At 33.0% G+C, this 24,498-nt stretch overlaps 3 protein-coding genes across 11 annotated transcripts in view; 1 reads left to right on the forward strand and 2 right to left on the reverse strand.

The window, feature by feature from the left end:
* LOC147007759 (dynein axonemal heavy chain 17-like) overlaps positions 1–24,498 on the forward strand; it is a 552,046-nt gene that overhangs the window by 443,119 nt on the left and 84,429 nt on the right. The gene's annotated exons all lie outside the window — the stretch shown is intronic.
* Positions 1–24,498, reverse strand: part of LOC147007767 (uncharacterized) — a 199,128-nt gene that overhangs the window by 25,105 nt on the left and 149,525 nt on the right. The gene's annotated exons all lie outside the window — the stretch shown is intronic.
* On the reverse strand, positions 16,294–18,529 carry LOC147007768 (uncharacterized). Its single transcript, XM_085866468.1, has 4 exons — positions 17,878–18,529; positions 17,626–17,784; positions 16,708–16,765; positions 16,294–16,478 (listed from the first exon to the last, which is right to left on the reverse strand). Exons 1-4 carry the CDS (start codon positions 17,922–17,924, stop codon positions 16,428–16,430), a joined length of 315 nt encoding a protein of 104 aa, XP_085722594.1. The 5' UTR covers positions 17,925–18,529; the 3' UTR covers positions 16,294–16,427.

Consider the following 24,498-nt stretch of genomic DNA (forward strand, 5'->3'; position numbering starts at 1 on the left):
ATCTATCATACAATATCCATATGGAACACAATCTATTCCATTATCTAAAATAAATCTCTTATCATCAAAGGCTCCTAATGCCTTTTTATTTACTTTTCACTCTTTATGTTATGTTTATAACTTCTTATTGTATTCATTTTCCTATATTCTTCTTTCTTATTCATCAAACAATTATAATAATTTCTAAAAGTTATTGATTTCTTTATTACATATTTCTTTATTCCCTTTAACCTCTTATCAATCTGATCACCATACTTATAAGCATATGCCTTTGCTCTCAATCCAATAAACTCACTCATTACTTTTCCACCCAACTCATCCTTAAACTTACCAATAACCTTTTCATTCTTTTTGGAAAATAACTCACTCTTCTTGCTGAAATTACTTGCATCATATACTCCAATATTTTTCTTCATATCTTTATAAACATCATCAGTTTTTATATCTCGGATAAAACTATCAGTGTCCATATACAACAATGAAACATTTTCACCATACTCTTTCTTTAAGTCATTATACAAATAATCACACATCAATATCTTTGATAAATCAAGAACTACTGTTCCAATATAAATTGGTTTATCCATTACAATACTTTCCTTTTTCATATGAATAGCAGAAAAGTTCTCTGAAAAAACCTCTTCTCTCTCAAAACTTGGTTTATTTATCAATCTCGAAGCTTCTTTCCAAGATGTTGCGAATCTAATGTTTTGTCTGTTTCTAACATTTTCCATAGTCTTTCCAAATACAGCATTATTCATTAATTTATAAAAGTCCCCTTCAAATTTTACTTTTGTATTTGCTCTCATATCTGTATTGAATTGAATATACTTTTTCACCCAAGGACTTCGTTTAAATTTTAAAACTCTATGAATTTTAGCTACTCTCAATCCTTCTCTCAAAAACTGTTTTAAGCTTCTCTGATGCAAAACATATCCCTCTTTATCATAGAATGTTGTTAATAACTTTTCTGTTGATTTGCCTTTAATATTAAAACTTTTATGATAATCACTGAACCATTCTTTCTTTGGGGTTTCTTTCTCACATGCAAAAGGAAGGTCTTTATGCTTATTATGAAGATCACTCGGGTACCTCAAATCAACTTCAAAATAATAACCTTCTTCTTCGTCATTCAATTCCTCTTGAGAAGAAATAACAACATTCATCAAAGCCTTTTCATAATCCTGTTCTTCCACCCACTCTAATTTACCATAAGGCAGAGATTGAGACATTGCCCATCCATACAAATTATTAGCATCAAAATACATCAAATAATTACTATCTTTTTCACTATCATAATTTGGAAGATATTTATTATTTTCTTTAGCATATCTTTTTGAACATACTTGTGATATTCCACCTCTCTTGGACTTCTCAATCATCAAAAGCATATCAACATCACTGGTTAAATCTATATCTTGTTTTGTCATTTTCAACATTGCACTCCAAGCTAAACCAGGAGCTGTGAAATAGTGGGCAGGATCTTATCCATAACAATTTTTATTATGACAGAGTGATCTAAAAGCTTCAAACACATCAGCTCACAATAAAACATCTGTTTTTCGATATAAATCATGATATTCTCCAAGGTTCTTTATCTTAAATATTTTCCATATTTCTTGTGCGTATTTATATTCCTTATCACTTATCTCTTCTTCATAAAGGTTATTATAGAAACTTTCTTTTGAAGGAAGTTGTGTTTCTTTAAATCTCATAAATGAATCCATATAATCATAAGGATAAATTCCCTGATTTGTAAGAATTTTCTCTTTACTTTGAATTTCATTCCTTGTTTGAATTTCCTCTCTCGTGAGAATTCCTTCTTTCATCAGAATTTCATCTTTAATCTGAATTTCCTCTTTAGTGAGAATTTCATTCATTGTTCGAATTTTCTTTATAATTAGAATTTCATCTTCAGTTAGAATTTCTTCATTAATTTCCTCATTAATTAGAATTTCCTCTTTACTTTGAATTCTCTCTTTAATCTGAATTTCCTCTTTAGTGAGAATTTCCTCTTTTGGAAAGAATGAATTAAGATTTGGAAAAGAGTCCGTGGAGCTGAGATTTGATGCGAGGTAGGCCAGTGGTGTTCCCATAAACTTGAAAGAATCTAGAAACCTAATACGAGTTAAAAGGTTTTGTGAATATCATTTTTGTAAATGAAATATACTTTTGACTTGTGTTTGTTATGGCAGAAATATTCCCTGGTGTTTTTGAAAGTTCATTTATAAATAGATGTGTATCATAATTGGCGCTGTTGTGAAGAAAGACTGGAATAAAAGAAGGTAATTTATAATTAAGATTACAACAGGAATGAGTGGGACCTCTATATTTACCAGTAAGATGACAATGATCCCTAACTTTAGACTCCTTAATTTCCCCCTCACAAATATGACAGATATTGTTCTTTCTAAATTCTAATTTTTCTTCTTTGGTTAATTTCATCGGTTCATTTGTTTCTTTCATTAATTTTGTGAGTCTTATACAATCCTTTTCTAATCATTTTACAAACTCTTGTGAAGCTTTTTTTCCATGAAAATGTTCAAGTTTGTTATACTTTTCTCCAACAGATGATTTGATATAATAACAGAAACCACAAGGAATATGTTTTTGATATTTATTTGGATGTGATTCTTTTGGATTAGGAGAAGCAGTATTTATCTTTTTAAGGATACACTCAAAATCAGCGTATATCACAAATGGGTGCATGATAGATTTATTATAATCTTCAAAAGAAATCTTTTCACCAGGTTTAGGCATTGTAATTACAGCTGCTTTATGATTACTACAATATTTTGAATGTTGTTCTAATCGTTCTTTTGTATGAAATGAATTAAGACATCGCTTACAAGGATATATTTTGTTTGCTGTTCTGAATACCTGAGAAGAGATTAATCTTGATAAATTATTGATGTATGTGTAATGTGAATTATTTCCAACACTAAAATATAAAATATCAATGTGTGTTTCTTCATTTTTAAAGTTGTTTGAAATTTTTAATATGTGAACTTTGTTTGTATCCGTTAATCCATATACATTTATAGAAAGATTACTTTTTCTCAAATTTAGGAATATCTGTGAGTGGCATTGGGAATTTAAAATCTTTAATGTCCAAGGTACTCTCATATTTCATATATTGTTTTACTCTTTCTGAAATACATTTTGGTGGATGAAAGTGAGCAAGAACAGACCAGAGAAAACATTTATTATCATTGTTCTTAATATTAACAACTGCTTTCTTTAGTTTTATTTCTTTTGGTAATTCAATATAAGAAGAAGCTTTAAGAGGGTTTGATTTTAGAATGTGTATATCTAAAAAGATGATTTTTTTAAACATGGAATCCACTTCCTACCACTGTATTATCAACATCCTCCTCTTGTTTTGATAGTTCTTCATAAACCCCACTATTCAAAAAATCTTGAAATGATGTTATAAAATGAAGATCTGTTCTCATATAAGGAGTTTGTTCTTCATCTTGTCTTTTCATATTCATTTTCACTCCCATATAAAACTTTAAAGTTTTCATTTCTTTTAATGTCTTTTTAATAACTTTTTCAACATCAGGTTTCACTATTTCAATTGATTCAGCTATTGATGATGGACCGGGTTCTCCAAATTGAAAAATCTTTATTTTTATATGCCCTTTAAATGCCCCATCAGTGTTTTCAATATAATTGTCTCCCTTTATTTTAAACTCATTTTTCTTGTGTTTTTGTGATTGAAGATGTTTATTATAACTACTCTTCAAAACATCCTTTGAACAGATATCACAATATTTTCTTTCCAACTCAAGAGGAGATATTTGATGAAATAGATTAAATGTGTGTTTGTTGGTTCGGAGGTGTTTTCTATAATGTTTATATTCGTGATTACAAACATCGCAGTATGTTGTATTCACCATATTTATATAATAAATTTTTGCTTAAACTAAAATTTTCTTGATGAAAATTTCGTTTATTTTACAGGTGAATCTGTGCTTAAAACCATTTTATCCTCCAACCTTTTCACTTAATAAATACAATGTTTCAAGACACAAAAGACAAGTTTCAATCAATCTCTTCATTTGTTAAAGATACTGAGAAATATGTCAAGGATGTAAAATTGAACAAAGATAAATATAACAACTATTGGATAAAAACAATTATGGTGGATATGATGAGTTCTTCAATTTCCTTCAGTGGAAGGGCTTTTAGTATACCTGGAAGAACATAAATTAAAGTATCTCTAACAAAAGTTTCTCCTCTCCTTCTGGTAATATATTCAAAACTAGAAAAAGCAATGAAACAAGAAAAAGTATCAAAAACAAAAACCTTATGGATGAAGCTTTAGAAAGAAAAGATAAGACCATCTGTAATATGCAAGGAGAAATTTGTATTTTTTTCAACAACCCTAAAGATGTAAATCCTGATGAAATAAAGGATGTTAATATATCAGGTGAAATGACATTTCGTTCAATAGTAGTTAACGATCATTTTAAAATTACCTTTAATATAAAAAATGTTGTCGTTGAATCTGGTAATGAAAAAAAGTATTTCGATATCGATGGTAATATTATTAAATATGAGTCAATATACAACTGAAAGTATAGATGAATTTCAGTATAAGTAAAGTTTTACTTTATAAATATGCTAGACTTTCCTGATTCTCCATATGACAAATTTGAGTATTGTCCTGCGTGTGAAAGACGGGGATTAAACACAGAGTCAAAAGCCTATAAACAATGTATATTCTGTGATTATCTTCTAATTAATGATAATAAAAAATATAAAAAGGAAAATAATTCTTTTAGATTTACACCAAAAATGAATTACTTTACAAGATTGATTAGAGAAATGAATGTAAAGTATGAGGGTGATAACACACCTTTCCTTACAAGGGAAGAAACTGAACGTATTAGAGAAATGTTCAAAGGATTGTTATATATTATTCATGGATGTGATTTTCAGGGAAATATCAACACAAGATGTATAAATAAAATAATGGATTATCTTGAAATTAAACCTGAACTTAGGATAAAATATAGAGTTTCTAAAAAAGCCAATAATAAATTAAATAACCTGTTTTCCAAATATATAAATGAATGATTTTTTACCCATTTGGGAAAATAAGATAAAATTTAACAACCATAAAAATCTCCCAAATTCATTAAGATGTCTCATAGTTGGTTCAAGTGGATGTGGAAAAACTTGCTTACTTTTAAAGATGCTCCTCACTCCTAACTTTTTAGATTATGATAATTTAATAATTTTCACAAAGTCGAGTTTTCAACCAGAGTATCAACTACTCTCACAAGGTTTTAATGCTGGTCTTCAAAAAGAAGATATAATCGGTTTATTTAAACTTCAAAAAAACCTAAATGATTATAACATTGAAGATATAATTCAACTATTTTGTGATACACAGAGATGCAAAAAGAAATCAAATCCGATAACTTGTATTCTTAGTGATAATACGGATGATATACCGTCTCCCCAAGATTTGGATAAATCAAAAAAGAACCTCGTTATCTTTGATGATTGTGTTAATGAGAGAAACCAAACGGTAATGGACAGCAGTAGGGTGGATATACTGGTTCTGGCTCACTTTTCCCCATGTAAATGAATGGGGGATTTTCAGCGATTCCCTTTTTTTTTCCCTAAAAATAAACCCCCTTTTTATCCGTTTTTCCCTGCTGTGCAGGGGTTTGGCTTTTTGTGAGGCAATGTTTTATGGCCGGATGCCCTTCCTGGTCGCCTCTTACGACACACAGGGATATGGTACACCGATTCTAACCGGGGCATACACCGGGACCAGTACACTGGCATTCATTTCGCCGACCTCGGAAGAATGACAGGCTGAGTCAACCCCCTGGTGTTAATTCAGCAGCAACGGGGCTTGAACTCAGGACACTGGGATCGCAAGCCGCCACCCTAACCACTAAGCCAACACCAGACTTAGCCAACACCAGGCTTTGTAGGTATATATATATATATATATATATATATATATATATATATATATATATATATATATATATATATATATATATATATATATATATATATATATATATATATATATATATATATATATATATATATATATATTACCAGGCTTTCCCAAGGTATATTTATTTGTCTCCCCTTTTAATCTGGAGGTTGAACCTCATTGAATTGAACACCTGGGGGTTGAACAGCTCACTCATTGAACCTATAAAGATTTGTTCATTCTCAAATTCCTTCAATAGTTTAATTTTCTTTGCACAATAATCCCCATCTAAAATATTGACAAACAAAACATTTGAATCTTTATATTTTTTAAGATACCCCTTTTGTGCCATTACGAAATGATAAACTTCTCTCAATGCTCTTGTTTGACCACCTCCTGAGCCACATATCATTTTGAGATTATAGTAAATTGTTTTTTCATTGTTCAATTGACAACCATCAAAGTTTTCAGTCCATTCAAGGATATTCATCCTTTACATTCTTTACATTTACATCTTTACATTCTTTACATCTTTTCTAACTTACTACTTTTTAAATTGATTCGCTTATTTGTTTTATTTACCTTTGTTTTAGTTATTTTTTCAATAAGACTTATTTGATATTTTTCACATTCATTATGTTTTCCATTTATATACCAAGACTGAGATTTTCTCCACTCTTTAGTTTGATTAATACTTGGTTTAACCATTTATATATTGCGAAAAAACGCGGCGGTCCCCCTTAAAAAAACCCTAACCCATCTTCCCATCGTTAAAACACTCTATCATACAATATCCATATGGAACACAATCTATTCCATTATCTAAAATAAATCTCTTATCATCAAAGGCTCTTAATGCCTTTTTATTTACTTCTTCACTATATATGTTATGTTTATAACTTCTTATTGTATTCATTTTCCTATATTCTTCTTTCTTATTCATCAAACAATTATAATAATTTCTAAAAGTTATTGATTTCTTTATTACATATTTCTTTATTCCCTTTAACCTCTTATCAATCTGATCACCATACAGAGAACACAGAGATGTAAAAAGAAATCAAATCCTATAACTTGTATTCTTAGTGATAATACGGATGATATAACGTCTCCCCAAGATTTGGATAAATCAAAAAAGAACCTCGTTATCTTTGATGATTGTGTTAATGAGAGAAACCAAACGGTAATGGACAGCTACTACACAAGAGGGAGACATTCTTCTTGTAATTGTATTTATCTTAGTCAATCGTACTTTCAACTTCCTCGTCGTTCCATCAGAAACAATGCTAATACTTTTATTTTATTCAAGTTAAATTCAATAGATATCAATAATTTTTGGAGAGATAATTGTTCTACATTATGTAGTACAAAGAAATTTGAGGATTACATGAAGCACACGACTGAAAAATATTAATATATTGTTGTGAAACAAGATGAGATATTCAGGGATATATTTTTTGTTTTATAAACAATTACATATATAAATGACAACTATTATTGTAAATCTTGTGGGTAAATCTGCTTCTGGAAAAAACTTTCATAAATCAAGGTTCTTGTGTAGTACAAATGAGAATATTGTAAATTTACTTGAAAAACACCCCGTGATACGCATTGTATCAACAACAACCAGAGCAATAAGACCTGGAGAAGTAAAAGGTTAAGATTATCACTATATTTCAGTGGAGGAACATATGCGATTGAGGAATGAAGGTCAAATGTTTGAGGAGGTTTCTCTTGGTACAACAAAATATTCACATTGTAAGAGTGAGTTAAGGAAACTAAAATCTGGTGGTGTTGGGATATTAGAAACTAATCCAGAAGGAACGAGACAAATTATTAAACATCTGAGTGGAGTGAAGATTTTATCATTCGGTTTTGATGTTGATGAAGAAACTCAACGCAAACGTATGAAAAGCAGAGATGCAAGTATTAGTGAAGAAGAAATTACAACTCACATTAATGTTAAGAAAGAATTTGATGAAATATTTAAAGAAAAGGATTTATTTGAACACATCAACTTGAATGATGAAGAAAAGGAAAATTTCCCTGTTGATCTTTACAATTCATTAAATTATATTTTACAATAAATAAATGGATGCAAAAGAAAGAGCAAGAAGATTTAAGGAACATCAAGAGTTGGTTTCAAAAGTTGTAAAACAACAGGAAGACATAAAGAAGAAACGCAGACAGAAACTAACGGGCGAAGAAGCATTTGAAAGAAAACAAGAGAAATTTTTTAAACCACTTTTAAAAACTTCCCAAGAAAAAATGAAAGATGTTTCCACAGTTCCCACAGTAGAATATACTCCTAAAAAACTTAAAATGTTAAAAGATTTTGATCAAATGACGGAGGAAGAATTAGAGCATTTAGGAGAATTAAAGGTATATGATGATGAAGGTTTATTTCAACAACTGGAAGAGATTAATCAACCCCCTGATTATATTATGAATGCTGTTCAAAACAATGAATATTCAGCGGATTCAAAAACCAAAGCAGGACTCATTCCAACAGAACAACCAGCAATATTTCATCTTCTTCAAGAAAAGGTATTGATATTTAATGATGAATTAAGGTTCTTGGGTTCTGCTCAACCCCCTGTTAAACTAACTCCGAGATTAATGTTTCTTCTCACAAAAGATGGAAGACAAGGTTCAACTGTGAGGAATGAATCAAAGTATATTGATAAACCATTGGATATGGAAAATAATGATGATAGAGTATATATTGATCTGCTGAACACTCTAAATTATAAGGTTATTCTTTCTGGTAAAAGTAGGAAGAATGAGAAGGAGAAACACATTATTCAGGCTTTAAGTATCCTTGGTTCAGGTGTTAGTTTTCTTCCAAATGACCCATCGCAATTAGTTAATTGACTGTTATTGTTGTTCGGCAGTAAGAAGGCTGGAAATAACAATTGTTTTAATGAAGCATCAGCCATTTTAGACCAGTTGATGAACATGAAAATAATTAATAAATCTCAATATAAAGACATTTTATCTCATATTAAGTAAGATGACAAGCACAATCCTGAGTTTTAATTTCACAACAAGCGACCACACATCTTCATTCCCATACCCACTACAACTTGACACAACAAAAGAATATGAGGCATCTTTATTGTCCATGGAAACTTATAATACCTTATTTAATATAACAGATAAAAATGACAAGTTTAGTTATAATCCCGGAAGTGGATACAAAATGATAACAGTCTCACCCGGAGCATATGAGATTTCTCAAATATCTTCCGAAATTGCTCGTCTTATGAAAGAACAGGGTGATGAACCAAAAAATATTGTTATAGACATTCAAAAATACTTCAAAATCAACGATTAGAGTTAAAAATAACTACAAGGTTGATTTCACAATTGATAATTCATTTGGAGAGTTATTAGGTTTCTCCTCAAAAAAGATTGAAACTAATGGGACGTTTTACAGTGATAATGTCATTCAAATATCCTCAGGAATAAATTCGGTGTTAATTCACTGTGATTTGTTTGATGGTGCTTATAATGATGGAAAAAAAACAAATACAATATTTTCATTCAGCGCATACTCAACCCCAATTGGTTATAAATTCAATATGTAACCCAAAAATTTGTTTATCTCCCTGTGTCAGGAAAAACCATACACAGAGTAAATTTTAGGATAACCGACCAAGATAATCGTGTGATTTCTTTTAATGGAGAAGTTATATCCATCAGAATTCACCGACGTGAAGTTTTCCAATAAATAAATACGATGGTTATTGTGAGGAAACAGGAGTTGGGAAAATATAAAATAATTACAGGGGATGGGATGTTCCTTTCCCCATACTACAAGGGTGAAGGTATGTATCTTGATAGAGGATACTATAAACCTAAGAGACAAAGGGGTGTTGGACATCAATTTAGAGGAGATGGGATAATTGATACTCTAATGGTTATTGGTTCAACTATTCTTAAACATAAAGATCTTATTGGTTCAACTGCTTCTGCTGTGGGAAATGTAGCAGGTGCTGTAAAGAGCATAAAAGATGCCCAGAAGGAATCTCATAAATTACAAGCAATAAAAGAAATTAAGAAAGGCAAAACTCAGTTGTCCCCCCAAGAACGACAGAAAATAATTCAAATACTTGGATCAGGGTTTCAAAAGTTTTAACATCTTTTTTCCTAAATAAATACAAGTATGGAAGCAATTGATAGTATCGATGATTTGGATGATACTATGATTATCTCAAACTCCACTAAAAAAAGAAGATTACTTCAAGGTAAATGCAATAACTGGAACAGACTGGAATACGAATGGTACAAAAAGTTTTGAAATAAATCATCAACAAACCTATTTGAATCTATCCGAAAGTTTCTTGTTGTGTAAATTTAAATTCACTAAGGCTGCGACTAACACAAACGCGACACTTGTAAATGATTTCTTCTGGAAAATGTTTGATAGTGTGCGTTTATATATTGGAACACAAGAAGTTGAAACGGTTGATTATGTCTCTGCTGTATCTGAAATGATGAAATTTACACTCTATACATTCAGTGATAGAATGGGAAAGGGGTCTGTCGAAGGTTTTATTCCTGATATGTCAACGGGAACAAACACAGACCCTGGATATACTCAAAGGAAAGGAGCGTATAATGATGATACAAAAGCAGAAAATAGTTTTACTGTGGCAGTTCCTCTTAAAGGTATATTTGGATTTTGTGATCATGATAAAGTTCTGTATGGTCTTAAAATTAGATTTCAACTACAAAGGAATGATAATGAAAATCGATTGCTTTTTGGTGTTGGTCGTGCTTTTGGTGATCAGAATAAATTTGTAATTGAGGAGATGAGTTGGTATATCAGTGAATATACTCCTAATCTTAAAACAGAAGAGATGTTGAATCGAAGACTTAACTCAAAGAAACCACTCAGTGTATCATACCTCAAAAGAAGATGTCAACACGTTAAACTCAACCAAACTACTTACACGTGGAATTTGGGTGTTCTGGAAGGAAAGCCACGATATCTGTGGATCATTTTTAAAAAGCCAGATGGTGATACTGCGACTGATAAGAATAATGCATTGAGTGATAATGCTAAGGTGAAACAACTTCGCGTTTCTCTAGATGGAACATTTTATCCACGAGATAGATTGGAAATTAATTGGGAAAAAAATGATTTTGCTGAAGCATACAAGTCTTACCAAAAGGTGTGTGAAAGTAATGGAAATAAAGAACCTATTTTGGATATGACAGCATTTAAAAGTTTGTATACAATCTATGCGTTTGACCTGAGCGCTCAAAAGGAAACTATAAAGTCTAATCGAGTGGATACTTCCCGATACATTGAAAGAGGAGAGAGTGAAGAAGTTGATACATATTGTTTGCTTTTGGAAGAAACAGAATTGCAGATTAATACAGATAATGGTGTGATGATTAGTCTCACATAATTTTTTGTTAAATAAATGAGTGGCAAAGTACCAACTGGGGTATATGTTAATCAAATCAATCTTCATAAACTATCATCTTGTGTTCAAAATCAAAAGCCTTGTACGATTAACGTTAATACAATTCAGAGAAAAGGAGCAGTAAGAATTGATGTTTTGCTCACAAGAGAACAGGTTAAAATCTTGAATGACACTGGCTCACTTAAAATTAAAATGACAAAACCAATGTTGAAAAAATATTCAATAAGAGAGACGAGTGGAGGATTTCTCCCATTTCTAATTCCTTTATTTGCTGGTTTAAGTGCGGTTGGAGCATTGGCGGGTGGTATTTCAACAGCGGTGAAAACTGCCAACGAAAGGAAGGCTCAACTCCAGGCTCAAAAAGAATTGGAAAGACATAACAAAGAGTTGGAGAAACAAATTAGTGGAAGTGGTGCAATTGTAGATTTTGCTGAAAAACTTGAAGGTCTGCCTGATAAAGCGAGATTGTTAGTTGGAGATATGCTTTCTTCTATAGCACAAGCAGGTGTAAAATTAACGAAAAGAGGTAATGGATTATATCTTTCTTATAAATAAATGAGCATTGATGAGTGGTTGAAAGAATTTGGAAAGAATACAACATCAAATTTACAACTTGTCAAATATTGTAAGAAATTAAAAATTCATAATGTGGTTATTTGTATGAGAGATGAATTAACAAATGTGCCGAAACATACAAAGAATATTATTATGAACTTAGACGATAATAATGGGAACGGTTCTCATTGGGTTTGTATTTTTAATAGTCAAGACAAATATTATTTTGATAGTTTTGGTCTTCCACCACCTGTTGAAGTCATAAAATTCTTACAGAATGGTGTTTATCAAACATTTCCAGTTCAAGAATTAAATTCCAAGTGTTGTGGTCAATTATGTCTATATGTGTTATTTCAACTCAACAAAAATAAAAAATTTTATGATATTATTTTTAATCTAATATAAATGACTTATGTTGGTGAAGATGGTTCTATCTTTGGTGTATCTCAAGAACTGGATATTGATTTATCAAATTATTACACAAAGGCACAGGCTGAACGACATAAATATAATATAACCAAAAATATTAACATGAAAAATGCTTATTAATTAAAAAATTATCCAAGCCCGACTGACGCGAATGACTTGGTGAGATTAAGCGATTTATCACAATATATATCCTTAAATAAAACGGCCGTGTATTCCAAAGATACAGAAGTGTTGATATTATCTCCAGGTCATACAGAATTCACAGTTCGAATTAAAATAATTTTTTATAAAGAAGGGCGTATCGTTTGTATGAGAATAGAACAATGGGGGTATGATATGAATGATTTAGGGTATAATTGGTCATTTAAAATTAACCTCGAAGACCTGGAACAATTAAATCAGTCTCGAAAGGAAGAATATTATCCACTTGGTATCGAGAATGAGTTTTGTGGGGCCACGATTAGTAAACAACAAATAAAAGAATTTAATAAGGGTAAATATAATAATGGTTTTGCCCTTGTTTATCTCATGAAAACAGAAAAAACAGGATTATATATAATAAGTAAGGAAATACAAAATGATTTAACTATGGGAAGATGGGGAGGTGTTTCGTGCCATAATATTATTCTAACATATATTTCTAATACATAAATGACAGCAAGAAGGCTTCAAGAAAATTATCATTTCTGTGTCCAAGCATACCTTCAAGAAAAGGGTATTCGGTATTTTAATAAATATGTTCTACAACATAAGAATGAGGTATTTTCAATAAAAGATTGGCATTATGCTGATGTTGATAAACCGACAACTTTCGATTTAATAAGAATGTTAAATAATGAAAAAATTATAAAGTTAAGAAAAGGTAAGGCTCTTTTAGAAATTCAAAAGAAATTTTATTGGTTTCCTGTTGTAAAAAAAATTATTTTAGATACAGGAATAACAAGAAATCCTGATGAATATATGTATAATATTCTATGGGGTGTAAGCGATTCAAGGATAATAAGGGATGAGGAAGGAGTTGAAGAAGAGAGGGAAGAGGAGGAAAAGGAGAAGAGAGAGAAGGAGGAGAGGGAGAAGAAAGAGAAGGAGGAAAAGGAGAAGAGAGAGAAGAGAGAGGGAGGAAAGAGAGAAGAGAGAGATGGATGAAAGGGAGAAGAGAGAGAAGAGAGAGAGGGAGGAAAGAGAGAAGAGAGAGAGAGAGGGAGGAGAGGGAGGAAAGAGCGAGACAAAATAAATATCAAAATATGGAAACCAGTGAGATTCAAAAAAGATTGGTGGTATTACAGAAAATAACTCAACCCACCAAGGAGGAAAACAAAGAATTGACAAGTCTATTTGCAATATTTTCTTCAAGACTATTGACATCGCCAAGCTATTCATATTAATTCAAGTTTTTCATTTTTTTTTTTTCTTAAATAAATGGAGGAGAGAGTGAAGGCATTTCTAAGGATTCTTTATATTTTAAAAATTAAGATTCAAATGTGCATGTTGGAAACTAAAAAGGTTTTTGCACTCTGCAGGACTTTTTCACGTAAATAAATGAGTTATTGTCTCAAATGTAAAAAGAAAACTAATACTAAAAATATTTCATATATTAAAAGTAAAAATAACAGGGTTATCCAAAAAGGTGTATGTTCGGTGTGTGGTTCAAAAAAAAATCAATTTATCTCCAAACACAAACGAGGAGGAGATATACAAAAGTTTTTAGCAGGAAGTAAATTTACAACTACTGGAATACCAGGGGAATTACATCTTCCAGGGTATTCTTTCTGTGGTCCAGGCACAAACTTGGATAAAAGATTAGATGAGGCAGACAATCCTAAATCCTGGAGTAAGCCTATCAATAGAATTGATGAAGTGTGCATGAGACACGATATTGATTATGGGAATACCACAACGTTGGAAGAAAAGCATGAAGCCGAGAGAGAAATGTTGTATAATTTGTCTCTGATACAAAATCCAACCTTGAGAGAAAAAGTTGATCGTTTCATTGTGAAGAAGATGATCAGTGCTAAATTGAAACTTGGACTTGGAAATTCAAAAAACTTATAGGCTCTTATGATGTCATTAAGACTGAAGAGCAATTTGCTGATGAATTACATAAACCAATATTCACAAAGTTTCAGAGAAGGAAAGTTTATTCCAAGGAAGTTGATTATATCTGGTCTGCTGATTTGATTGAACTTAATAATGATAAGGGGTACAAGTATGCTTTAACCGTAATTGATTTGAGGAGTAGATATGCGTGGGTTGTGCCATTAAAAAACAAAACAGGTAATACTCTTATGTTAGCCTTTCAACAGATATTTAATAAAAGTTAGAGAAAACCTAAAAAATTGTGGACTGATGAGGGTAGAGAGTTTTATAACAAGACATTTATGAATTTTCTAAAAAATAACAGTGTTACATTATACAGTACCTTTAATGAAGGGAAGGCAGTTGTTGTTGAACGTTTTAATCGTACCTTAAAAGAGAGACTTTTTAAAAAATTCACACAACTCGGTTCACAACAATGGTCATCTTTTATTCAGGATATTGTGGATAAGTATAATGACACGATTCACACGTCAACAAATATGAAACCATCAGAAACATTTACAAAATTAAAACATGAAAAAGAGATTAATGTCAGAAAACCTAAGTTCAAAGTTGGTGATATCGTCAGAATATATAGGTGGAAATCTCATTTTGAAAAGGGTTATGTTAAAAGATGGACAAACGAGCTTTTTAAAATTGTTGATGTAATAGATACGGTTCCTTGGACTTATAAAATATATGATTTGGAAGGGGAAGAGATTTTAGGTTCATTTTATTCACAGGAATTACAAAAGACAAAGATAAATTGAAATTTTTTGACTCCGCCCCTTTTTGTCTCCACCGACACAAACCCCACACAAGCCCCGCCCACACAAACCCTACACAAGCTCCACACAAACCCCTCACAAGCTCCAATAAATTGAAATTTTTTGACTCCGCCCCTTTTTGACTCCACCCACACAAACCCCACACAAGCCCCGCCCACTCAAACCCCACACAAACCCCACCACACACAAACCCCACCACACACAAACCCCACACAAACCCCACACAAACCCCACCACACACAAACCCCTCACAAGCTCCAATAAATTGAAATTTTTGACTCCGCCCCTTTTTGACTCCACCCACACAAACCCCACACAAGCCCCGCCCACACAAACCCCACACAAACCCCACCACACACAAACCCCACCACACACAAACCCCACACAAGCTCCACACAAGCTCCACCCATATTCATCATATTCACATAATTAGTGATTAGTTAATTAGTTCCCCACACACAACATGTTTATTTAATTAAAAAATTATCCACCCATCCACACAAGCTCCACCCATCCACCCATCCACCCATCCATTTATCCACACAAACCTCATCCACATAAGCCTCATCCACATTCACCCATCCCACATAAACCCTGCCCACACAAGCCCCTCCCACACAAGCCCTGCCCACATAAACCCTGCCCACACAAACCCTGCCCACACAAGCTCCACACACATAAACCCTGCCCACACAAGCTCTGCCCACACAAGCTCCACACACATAAATCCTGCCCACATATACCCTGTCCACATAAACGCCCTCCCACAAGCCCCGCCCACACAAGCCCCGCCCACACAAGCCCCGCCCACACAAGCCCCGCCCGCACAAGCCCCTCCCACACAAGCCCCGCCCGCGCAAGCCCCGCCCACACAAGACCCGCCCACACAAGCCCCACCCCCTCATCCCCCCTGTGCGCCCCCACCTTTGACCCACCACCTCCCTCATCCCACCCCACCCTTCCCCACACACACACATGGGGAGGGGAGGGATGGGATGAGGGGGGAGCGCACCTACCCCCCCCCACCCCCAACCCCTCCCTCTCCTTCATGTCTTGATCCTCTTCTTGAAATTCAGAATCAAGTAATTGTAAACAAAACATATATAATTTATTAATATTGAAAATATTAAATATTCATTTGCGAGAATGTATAATCTTTCCCAGCAATCTTCTTCAGCAATGTTCTTCAGATGTCTTGTGATTTCGAAACTCAGACACCATATTCTGTTTTGAAACAAAAAGTGGATAATAATTAGGTTTTACAAAGATAATTACATGGTAATATGAGTCAGCCTCGTTGACCACTGAATACACAAGGAGCCTGTCATCCTTTCAAGGTCAATAAAATGAATTCCAGTGTACTGACAAAACCGCGTCCAAACTAATGATGCAACCAACATAAGATGACATTCTAAAGAGAGAGTGATATTAATAATAATTCAGAAACATTTACCTCCAGAAAATCATGTGTTGTACAAGATTGCTTCAACAGCTGATGTTGTGTGATAGTGCTGAAAATAAAATAAAATAATAAGTCAAGGGTATAGGTAGAAAGACAGACAGAGATACAAAGAGACAGGGAAAGCGACACACACACACACACACACACACACACACACAGACACATATATATATATATATATATATATATATATATATATATATATATATATATATATATATATATATATATATATATATATATATATATATATATATATATATATATACACACACACACGTGTCTCACCATTGGTTTAATTCATTCGAGATCAGAGGCCGTGATAAGACTTCGTACCAGTCATTATAAATCATTGACCTCTTCAATAAGAGCAGAGAGAGGTAGGTAGAAAGACAGACAGAGAGAGAGACACACACACACACACACACACACACACACACACACACACACACACACACACACACACACACACACACACACACACACACACACACACACGTGTCTCACCATTGGTTTAATTCATTCGAGATCAGAGGCCGTGATAAGACTTCGTACCAGTCATTATAAATCATTGACCTCTTCAATAAGAGCAGAGAGAGGTAGGTAGAAAGACAGACAGAGAGAGACACACACACACACACACACACACACACACACACACACACACACACACACACACACACACACACACACACACACACACACGTGTCTCACCATTGGTTTAATTCATTCGAGATCAGAGACCGTGATAAGACTTCGTACCAGTCATTATAAATCATTGACCTCTTCAATAAGAGCAGAGAGAGGTAGGTAGAAAGACAGACAGACAGAGACACACACACACACACACACACACACACACACACACACACACACACACACACACACACACACACACACACGTCTCACCATTGGTTTAATTCATTCGAGATCAGAGGCCGTGATAAGACTTCGTACCACTCATTATAAATGTCTTTCAATTCTCTTCTAAAATCATTGATCTCTTCAATAAGAGTATTCATTTGATGCACCTCATCGTGATATGTAAACTCAATTTCTTCCAACGACCTGTCAGGAAAAAAAAAACATATCAGAATTATCATGATTTAATTTATAATCATTTGCTTAATCGTTCAAAGAGAAAACCATACACAAACTTACCAACTTTGTAGTGAGCTGTTTCGTTCATCGGAAGAGAGTGAGTCCATGTCTCAGTTGTAAAAATGAAAATCCCGTCTGGCAGAAACTTTGTCTGGTGAATCACTGATAAGGCAACGACGAGGAAATTACCTAAGCATTGGGTGCGGCCACAGGAAATGACAGCTTGAAAAATAACTGGGAGATATATTTTCAAAACATACTGAAAATGCCCTAAAATGGTTTTGATTCAAATGTTTTCAGTTCGTGTTCTGAGATAAAATATAAACACGAGACCTTGTCTCACAGAATAGTTCCTGTTTTTCTTTTCACAGCACGATCGTGTCAAAAAAAACACTTCCTCATTTTCACGGCATGAACTGAAAACATTTGAAACAAAACTTTTTTTTATGGCGTGGTTTATACACAAAAATGATTTGCAACTCGGGCGGTGGCCAGATGAGATCATTAAGAGAAGTTTATCATTTCGTAATGGCACAAAAGGGGTATCTTTAAAAATATAAAGATTCAAATGTTTTGTTTTTCAATATTTTAGATGGGGATTATTGTGCAAAGAAAATTAAACTATTGAAGGAATTTGAGAATGAACAAATCTTTACAGGTTCAATGAGTGAGCTGTTCAACCCCCAGGTGTTCAATTCAATGAGGTTCAACCTCCAGGTTAAAAGGGGAGACAAATAAATATACCTTGGGATAGCCTGGTTATATATATATATATAATATAATAACTTGTGTATATATATATATATATATATATATATATATATATATATATATATATATATATGTATATATATATATATAATATATATACCAACAAAGCCTGGTGTTGGCTAAGCCTGGTGTTGGCTTAGTGGTTAGGGTGGCGGCTTGGGATCCCAGTGTCCTGAGTTCAAGCCCCGTTGGCTGCTGAATTAACACCAGGAGGTTGACTCAGCCTGTCATCCTTCCGAGGTCGGTGAAATGAGTGCCAGTGTACTGGTCCCGGTGTATGCCCCGGTTAGAATAGGTGTACCAGATCCCTGTGTGTCGTAAGAGGCGACCAGGAAGGGCATCCGGCCATAAAACATTGCCTCACAAAAAGCCAAACCCCTGCACAGCAGGGAAAAACGGATAAAAAGGGGGTTTATTTTTAGGGGAAAAAAAGGGAATCGCTGAAAATCCCCCATTCATTTACATGGGGAAAAGTGAGCCAGAACCAGTATATCCACCCTACTGACAGCTACTACACAAGAGGGAGACATTCTTCTTGTAATTGTATTTATCTTAGTCAATCGTACTTTCAACTTCCTCGTCGTTCCATCAGAAACAATGCTAATACTTTTATTTTATTCAAGTTAAATTCAATAGATATCAATAATTTTTGGAGAGATAATTGTTCTACATTATGTAGTAAAAATAAATTTGAGGATTACATGAAGCACACGACTGAAAAATATAAATATATTGTTGTGAAACAAGATGAGATATTAAGGGATATATTTTTTGTTTTATAAACAATTACATATATAAATGACAACTATTATTGTAAATCTTGTGGGTAAATCTGCTTCTGGAAAAAACTTTCATAAATCAAGGTTCTTGTGAAGTACAAATGAGAATATTGTAAATTTACTTAAAAAACACCCCGTGATACGCATTGTATCAACAACTAGACCAATAAGACCTGGAGAAGTAAAAGGTGAAGATTATCACTATATTTCAGTGGAGGAACATATGCGATTGAGGAATGAAGGTCAAATATTTGAGGAGGTTTCTCTTGGTACAACAAAATATTCACATTGTAAGAGTGAGTTAAGGAAACTAAAATCTGGTGGTCTTGGGATATCAGAAACGAATCCAGAAGGAACGAGACAAATTATTAAACATCTGAGCGGAGTGAAGATTTTATCATTCGGTTTTGATGTTGATGAAGAAAAGCAGAGATGCAAGTATAAGTGAAGAAGAAATCACAACTCGCATTAATGTTAAGAAAGAATTTGATGAAATATTTAAAGAAAAGGATTTATTTGAACACATCCACTTGAATGATGAAGAAAAGGAAAATTTCCCTGTTGATCTTTACAATTCATTAAATGATATTTTACAAGAAATGAATGGATGCAAAAGAAAGAGCAAGAATAATTAAGGAACATCAAGAGTTGGTTTCAAAAGTTGTAAAACAACAGGAAGACAGAAAGAAGAAACGCAGACAGAAACTAACGGGCGAAGAAGCATTTGAAAGAAAACAAGATAAATTTTTTAAACCACTTTTATAAACTTCCCAAGAAAAAATGAAAGATGTTTCCACAGTTCCCACAGTAGAATATACTCCTAAAAACTTCAAATGTTAAAAGATTTTGATCAAATGACGGAGGAAGAATTAGAGCATTTAGGAGAATTAAAGGTATATGATGATGAAGGTTTATTTCAACAACTGGAAGAGATTAATCGACCCCCTGCTTATATTTTGAATGCTCTTCAAAACAATGAATATTCAGCGGATTCAAAAACCAAAGCAGGACTCATTCCAACAGAACAACCAGCAATATTTCATCTTGTTCAAGAAAAGGTATTGATATTTAATGATGAATTAAGGTTCTTGGGTTCTGCTCAACCCCCTGTTAAACTAACTCCGAGATTAATGTTTCTTCTCACAAAAGATGGAAGACAAGGTTCAACTGTGAGGGATGAATCAAAGTATATTGATAAACCATTGGATATGAAAAATAATGATGATAGAGTATATATTGATCTGCCGAACACTCCAAATTATAGGGTTAGTATTTCTAGTAAAAGTAGGAAAAATGAGAAGGAGAAACACATTATTCAGGCTTTAAGTATCCTTGGTTCAGGTATTAGTTTTCTTCCAAATGACCCATCGCAATTAGTTAATAGACTGTTATTGTTGTTAGGTAGTAAGAAGGCTGGAAATAACAATTATTTTAATGAAGCATCAGCCATTTTAGACCAGTTGATGAACATGAAAATAATTAATAAATCTCAATATAAAGACATTTTATCTCATATTAAATAAGATGAGAAGCACAATCCTGAGTTTTAATTTCACAACAAGCGACCACACATCTTCATTCCCATACCCACTACAACTTGACCCAACAAAAGAATATGAGGCATCTTTATTGTCCATGGAAACTTATAATACCTTATTTAATATAACAGATAAAAATGACAAGTTTAGTTATAATCCCGGAAGTGGATACAAAACGATAACAGTCTCACCCGGAGCATATGAGATTTCTCAAATATCTTCCGAAATTGCTCGTCTTATGAAAGAACATGGTGATGAACCAAAAAATATTGTTATAGACATTCAAAAACATACTTCAAAATCAACGATTAGAGTTAAAAACAACTACAAGGTTGATTTCACAATTGATATAATTCATTTAGAGAGTTATTCGGTTTCTCCTCAAAAAAGATTGAAACTAATGGGACGTTTTACAGTGATAATGTCATTCAAATATCCTCAGGAATAAATTCGGTGTTAATTCACTGTGATTTGATTGATGGTGCTTATAATGATGGAAAAAAAAAACAAATACAACATTTTCATTCAGCGCATACTCAATCACAATTGGTTATAAATTCAATATGGAACCCAAAAATTTCGTTTATCTCCCTGTGTCAGGAAAAACCATACACAGAGTAAATTTTAGGATAACCGACCAAGATAATCGTATGATTTCTTTTAATGGAGAAGTTATATCCATCAGAATTCATCTACGTGAAGTTTTCCAATAAATAAATACGATGGTTATTGTGAGGAAACAAGAGTTGGGAAAATATAAAATAATTACAGGGGATGGGATGTTCCTTTCCCCATACTACAAGGGTGAAGGTATGTATCTTGGTCGAGGATACTATAAACCTAAGAGACAAAGGGGTGTTCGACATCAATTTAAAGGAGATGGGATAATTGATACTCTCATGGTATTGGTTCAACTATTCTTAAACATAAAAGATCTAATTGGTTCAACTGCTTCTGCTGTGGAAAATGTAGCAGGTGCTGTAAAGAGCATAAAAGATGCCCAGAAGGAATCTCATAAATTACAAGCAATAAAAGAAATTAAGAAAGGCAAAACTCAGTTGTCCCCCCAAGAACGACAGAAAAAAATTCGAATACTTGGATCAGAGTTTCAAAAGTTTTAACATCTTTTTTTCCTAAATAAATACAAGTATGGAAGCAATTGATAGTATCTATGATTTGGATGATACTATTATTATCTCAAACTCCACTAAAAAAGAAGATTACTTCAAGGGAAATGCAACAACTGGAACAGACTGGAATACGAATGGTACAAAACGTTTTGAAATAAATAATCAACAAACCTATTTGAATCTCTCCGAAAGTTTCTTGTTGTGTAAATTTAAATTCACTAAAGCTGGGAATAACACAAACGCTGCACTTATAAATGATTTCTTCTGGAAAATGTTTGATAGTGTGGGTTTGTATATTGGAACATATTTTTGGAATATTGGAAGCGGTTGATTATGTCTCTGCTGCATCTGAAATGATGAAATTTACACTCTATACATTCAGTGATAGAATGGGAAAGGGGTCTGTCGAAGGTTTTATTCCTGATATGTCAACGGGAACAAACACAGACCCTGGATATACTCAAAGGAAAGGAGCGTATAATGATGATACAAAAGCAGACAATAGTTTTACTGTGGCAGTTCCTCTTAAAGGTATATTTGGATTTTGTGATCATGATAAAGTTCTGTATGGTCTTTAAATTAGATTTCAACTACAAAGGAATGATAATGAAAATAGATTGCTTTTTGGTGTTGGTAATGCTTTTGGTGATCAGAATAAATTTGTAATTGAGGAAATGAGTTGGTATATCAGTGAATATACTCCTAATCTTAAAACAGAAGAGATGTTGCATAGAAGACTTAACTCAAAGAAACCACTCAGTGTATCATACCTCAAAAGAAGATGTCAACACGTTAAACTCAACCAAACTACTTACACGTGGAATTTGGGTGTTCTGGAAGGAAAGCCACGATATCTGTGGATCATTTTTAAAAAGCAGATGGTGATACTGCGACTGATAAGAATAATGCATTGAGTGATAATGCTAAGGTGAAACAACTTCGCGTTTCTCTAGATGGAACATTTTATCCAGGAGATAGATTGGAAATTAATTGGGAAAAAAATGATTTTGCTGAAGCATACAAGTCTTACCAAAAGGTGTGTGAAAGTCATGGAAATAAAGAACCTATTTTGGATATGACAGCATTTAAAAGTTTGCATACAATCTATGCGTTTGACCTGAGCGCTCAAAAGGAAACTATAAAGTCTAATCGAGTGGATACTTCCCTATACATTGAAAGAGGAGAGAGTGAAGAAGTTGATACATATTGTTTGCTTTTGGAAGAAACAGAATTACAGATTAATACAGATAATGGTGTGATGATGAGTCTCACATAATTTTTTGTTAAATAAATGAGTGGCAAAGTACCAACTGGGGTATATGTTAATCAAATCAATCTTCATAAACGATCATCTTGTGTTCAAAATCAAAAGCCTTGTACGATTAACGTTAATACAATTCAGAGAAAAGGAGCAGTAAGAATTGATGTTTTGCTCACAAGAGAACAGGTTAAAATCTTGAATGACACTGGCTCACTTAAAATTAAAATGACAAAACCAATGTTGAAAAAATATTCAATAAGAGAGACGAGTGGAGGATTTCTCCCATTTCTAATTCCTTTATTTGCTGGTTTAAGTGCGGTTGGAGCATTGACGGGTGGTATTTCAACAGCGGTGAAAACTGCCAACGAAAGGAAGGCTCAACTCCAGGCTCAAAAATAATTGGAAAGAGATAACAAAGAGTTGGAGAAACAAATTAGTGGAAGTGGTGTAATTGTAGATTTTGCTGAAAAACTTGAAGGTCTGCCTGATAAAGCGAGATTGTTGGTTGGAGATATGGTTTCTTCTATAGCACAAGCAGGTGTAAAATTAACGAAAAGAGGTAATGGATTATATCTTTCTCATAAATAAATGAGCATTGATGAGTGGTTTAAAGAATTTGGAAAGAATACAACATCAAATTTACAACTTGTCAAATATTCTAAGAAATTAAAAATTCACAATGTGGTTATTTGTATGAGAGATGAATTAACAAATGTGCTGAAACATACAAAGAATATTATTATTAACTTAGAAGATAATAATGGGAACGGTTCTCATTGGGTTTGTATTTTTAATAGTCAAGACAAATATTATTTTGATAGTTTTGGTCTTCCACCACCTGTTGAAGTCATAAAATTATTACAGAATGGTGTTTATCAAACATTTCAAGTCCAAGAATTAAATTCCAAGTGTTGTGGTCAATTATGTCTGTATGTGTTATTTCAACTCAACAAAAATAAAACATTTTATGATATTATTTTTAATCTAATAAAAATGACTTATGTTGGTAAAGATGGTTCTATCTTTGGTGTATCCCAAGAACTGGATATCGATTTATCAAATTATTACACAAAGGCACAGGTTGAACGGCATAAATATAATATAACCAAAAATATTAACACGAAAAATGCTTATAAATTAAAAATTATCCAAGCCCGACTGACGCGAATGACTTGATGAGATTAAGCGATTTATCACAATAT

The sequence above is a fragment of the Eptatretus burgeri genome, chromosome 26 (assembly GCF_056783735.1).
Source record: "Eptatretus burgeri isolate ZD-2024b chromosome 26, Ebu_testis_v1, whole genome shotgun sequence".
Taxonomy (NCBI): domain Eukaryota; kingdom Metazoa; phylum Chordata; class Myxini; order Myxiniformes; family Myxinidae; genus Eptatretus; species Eptatretus burgeri.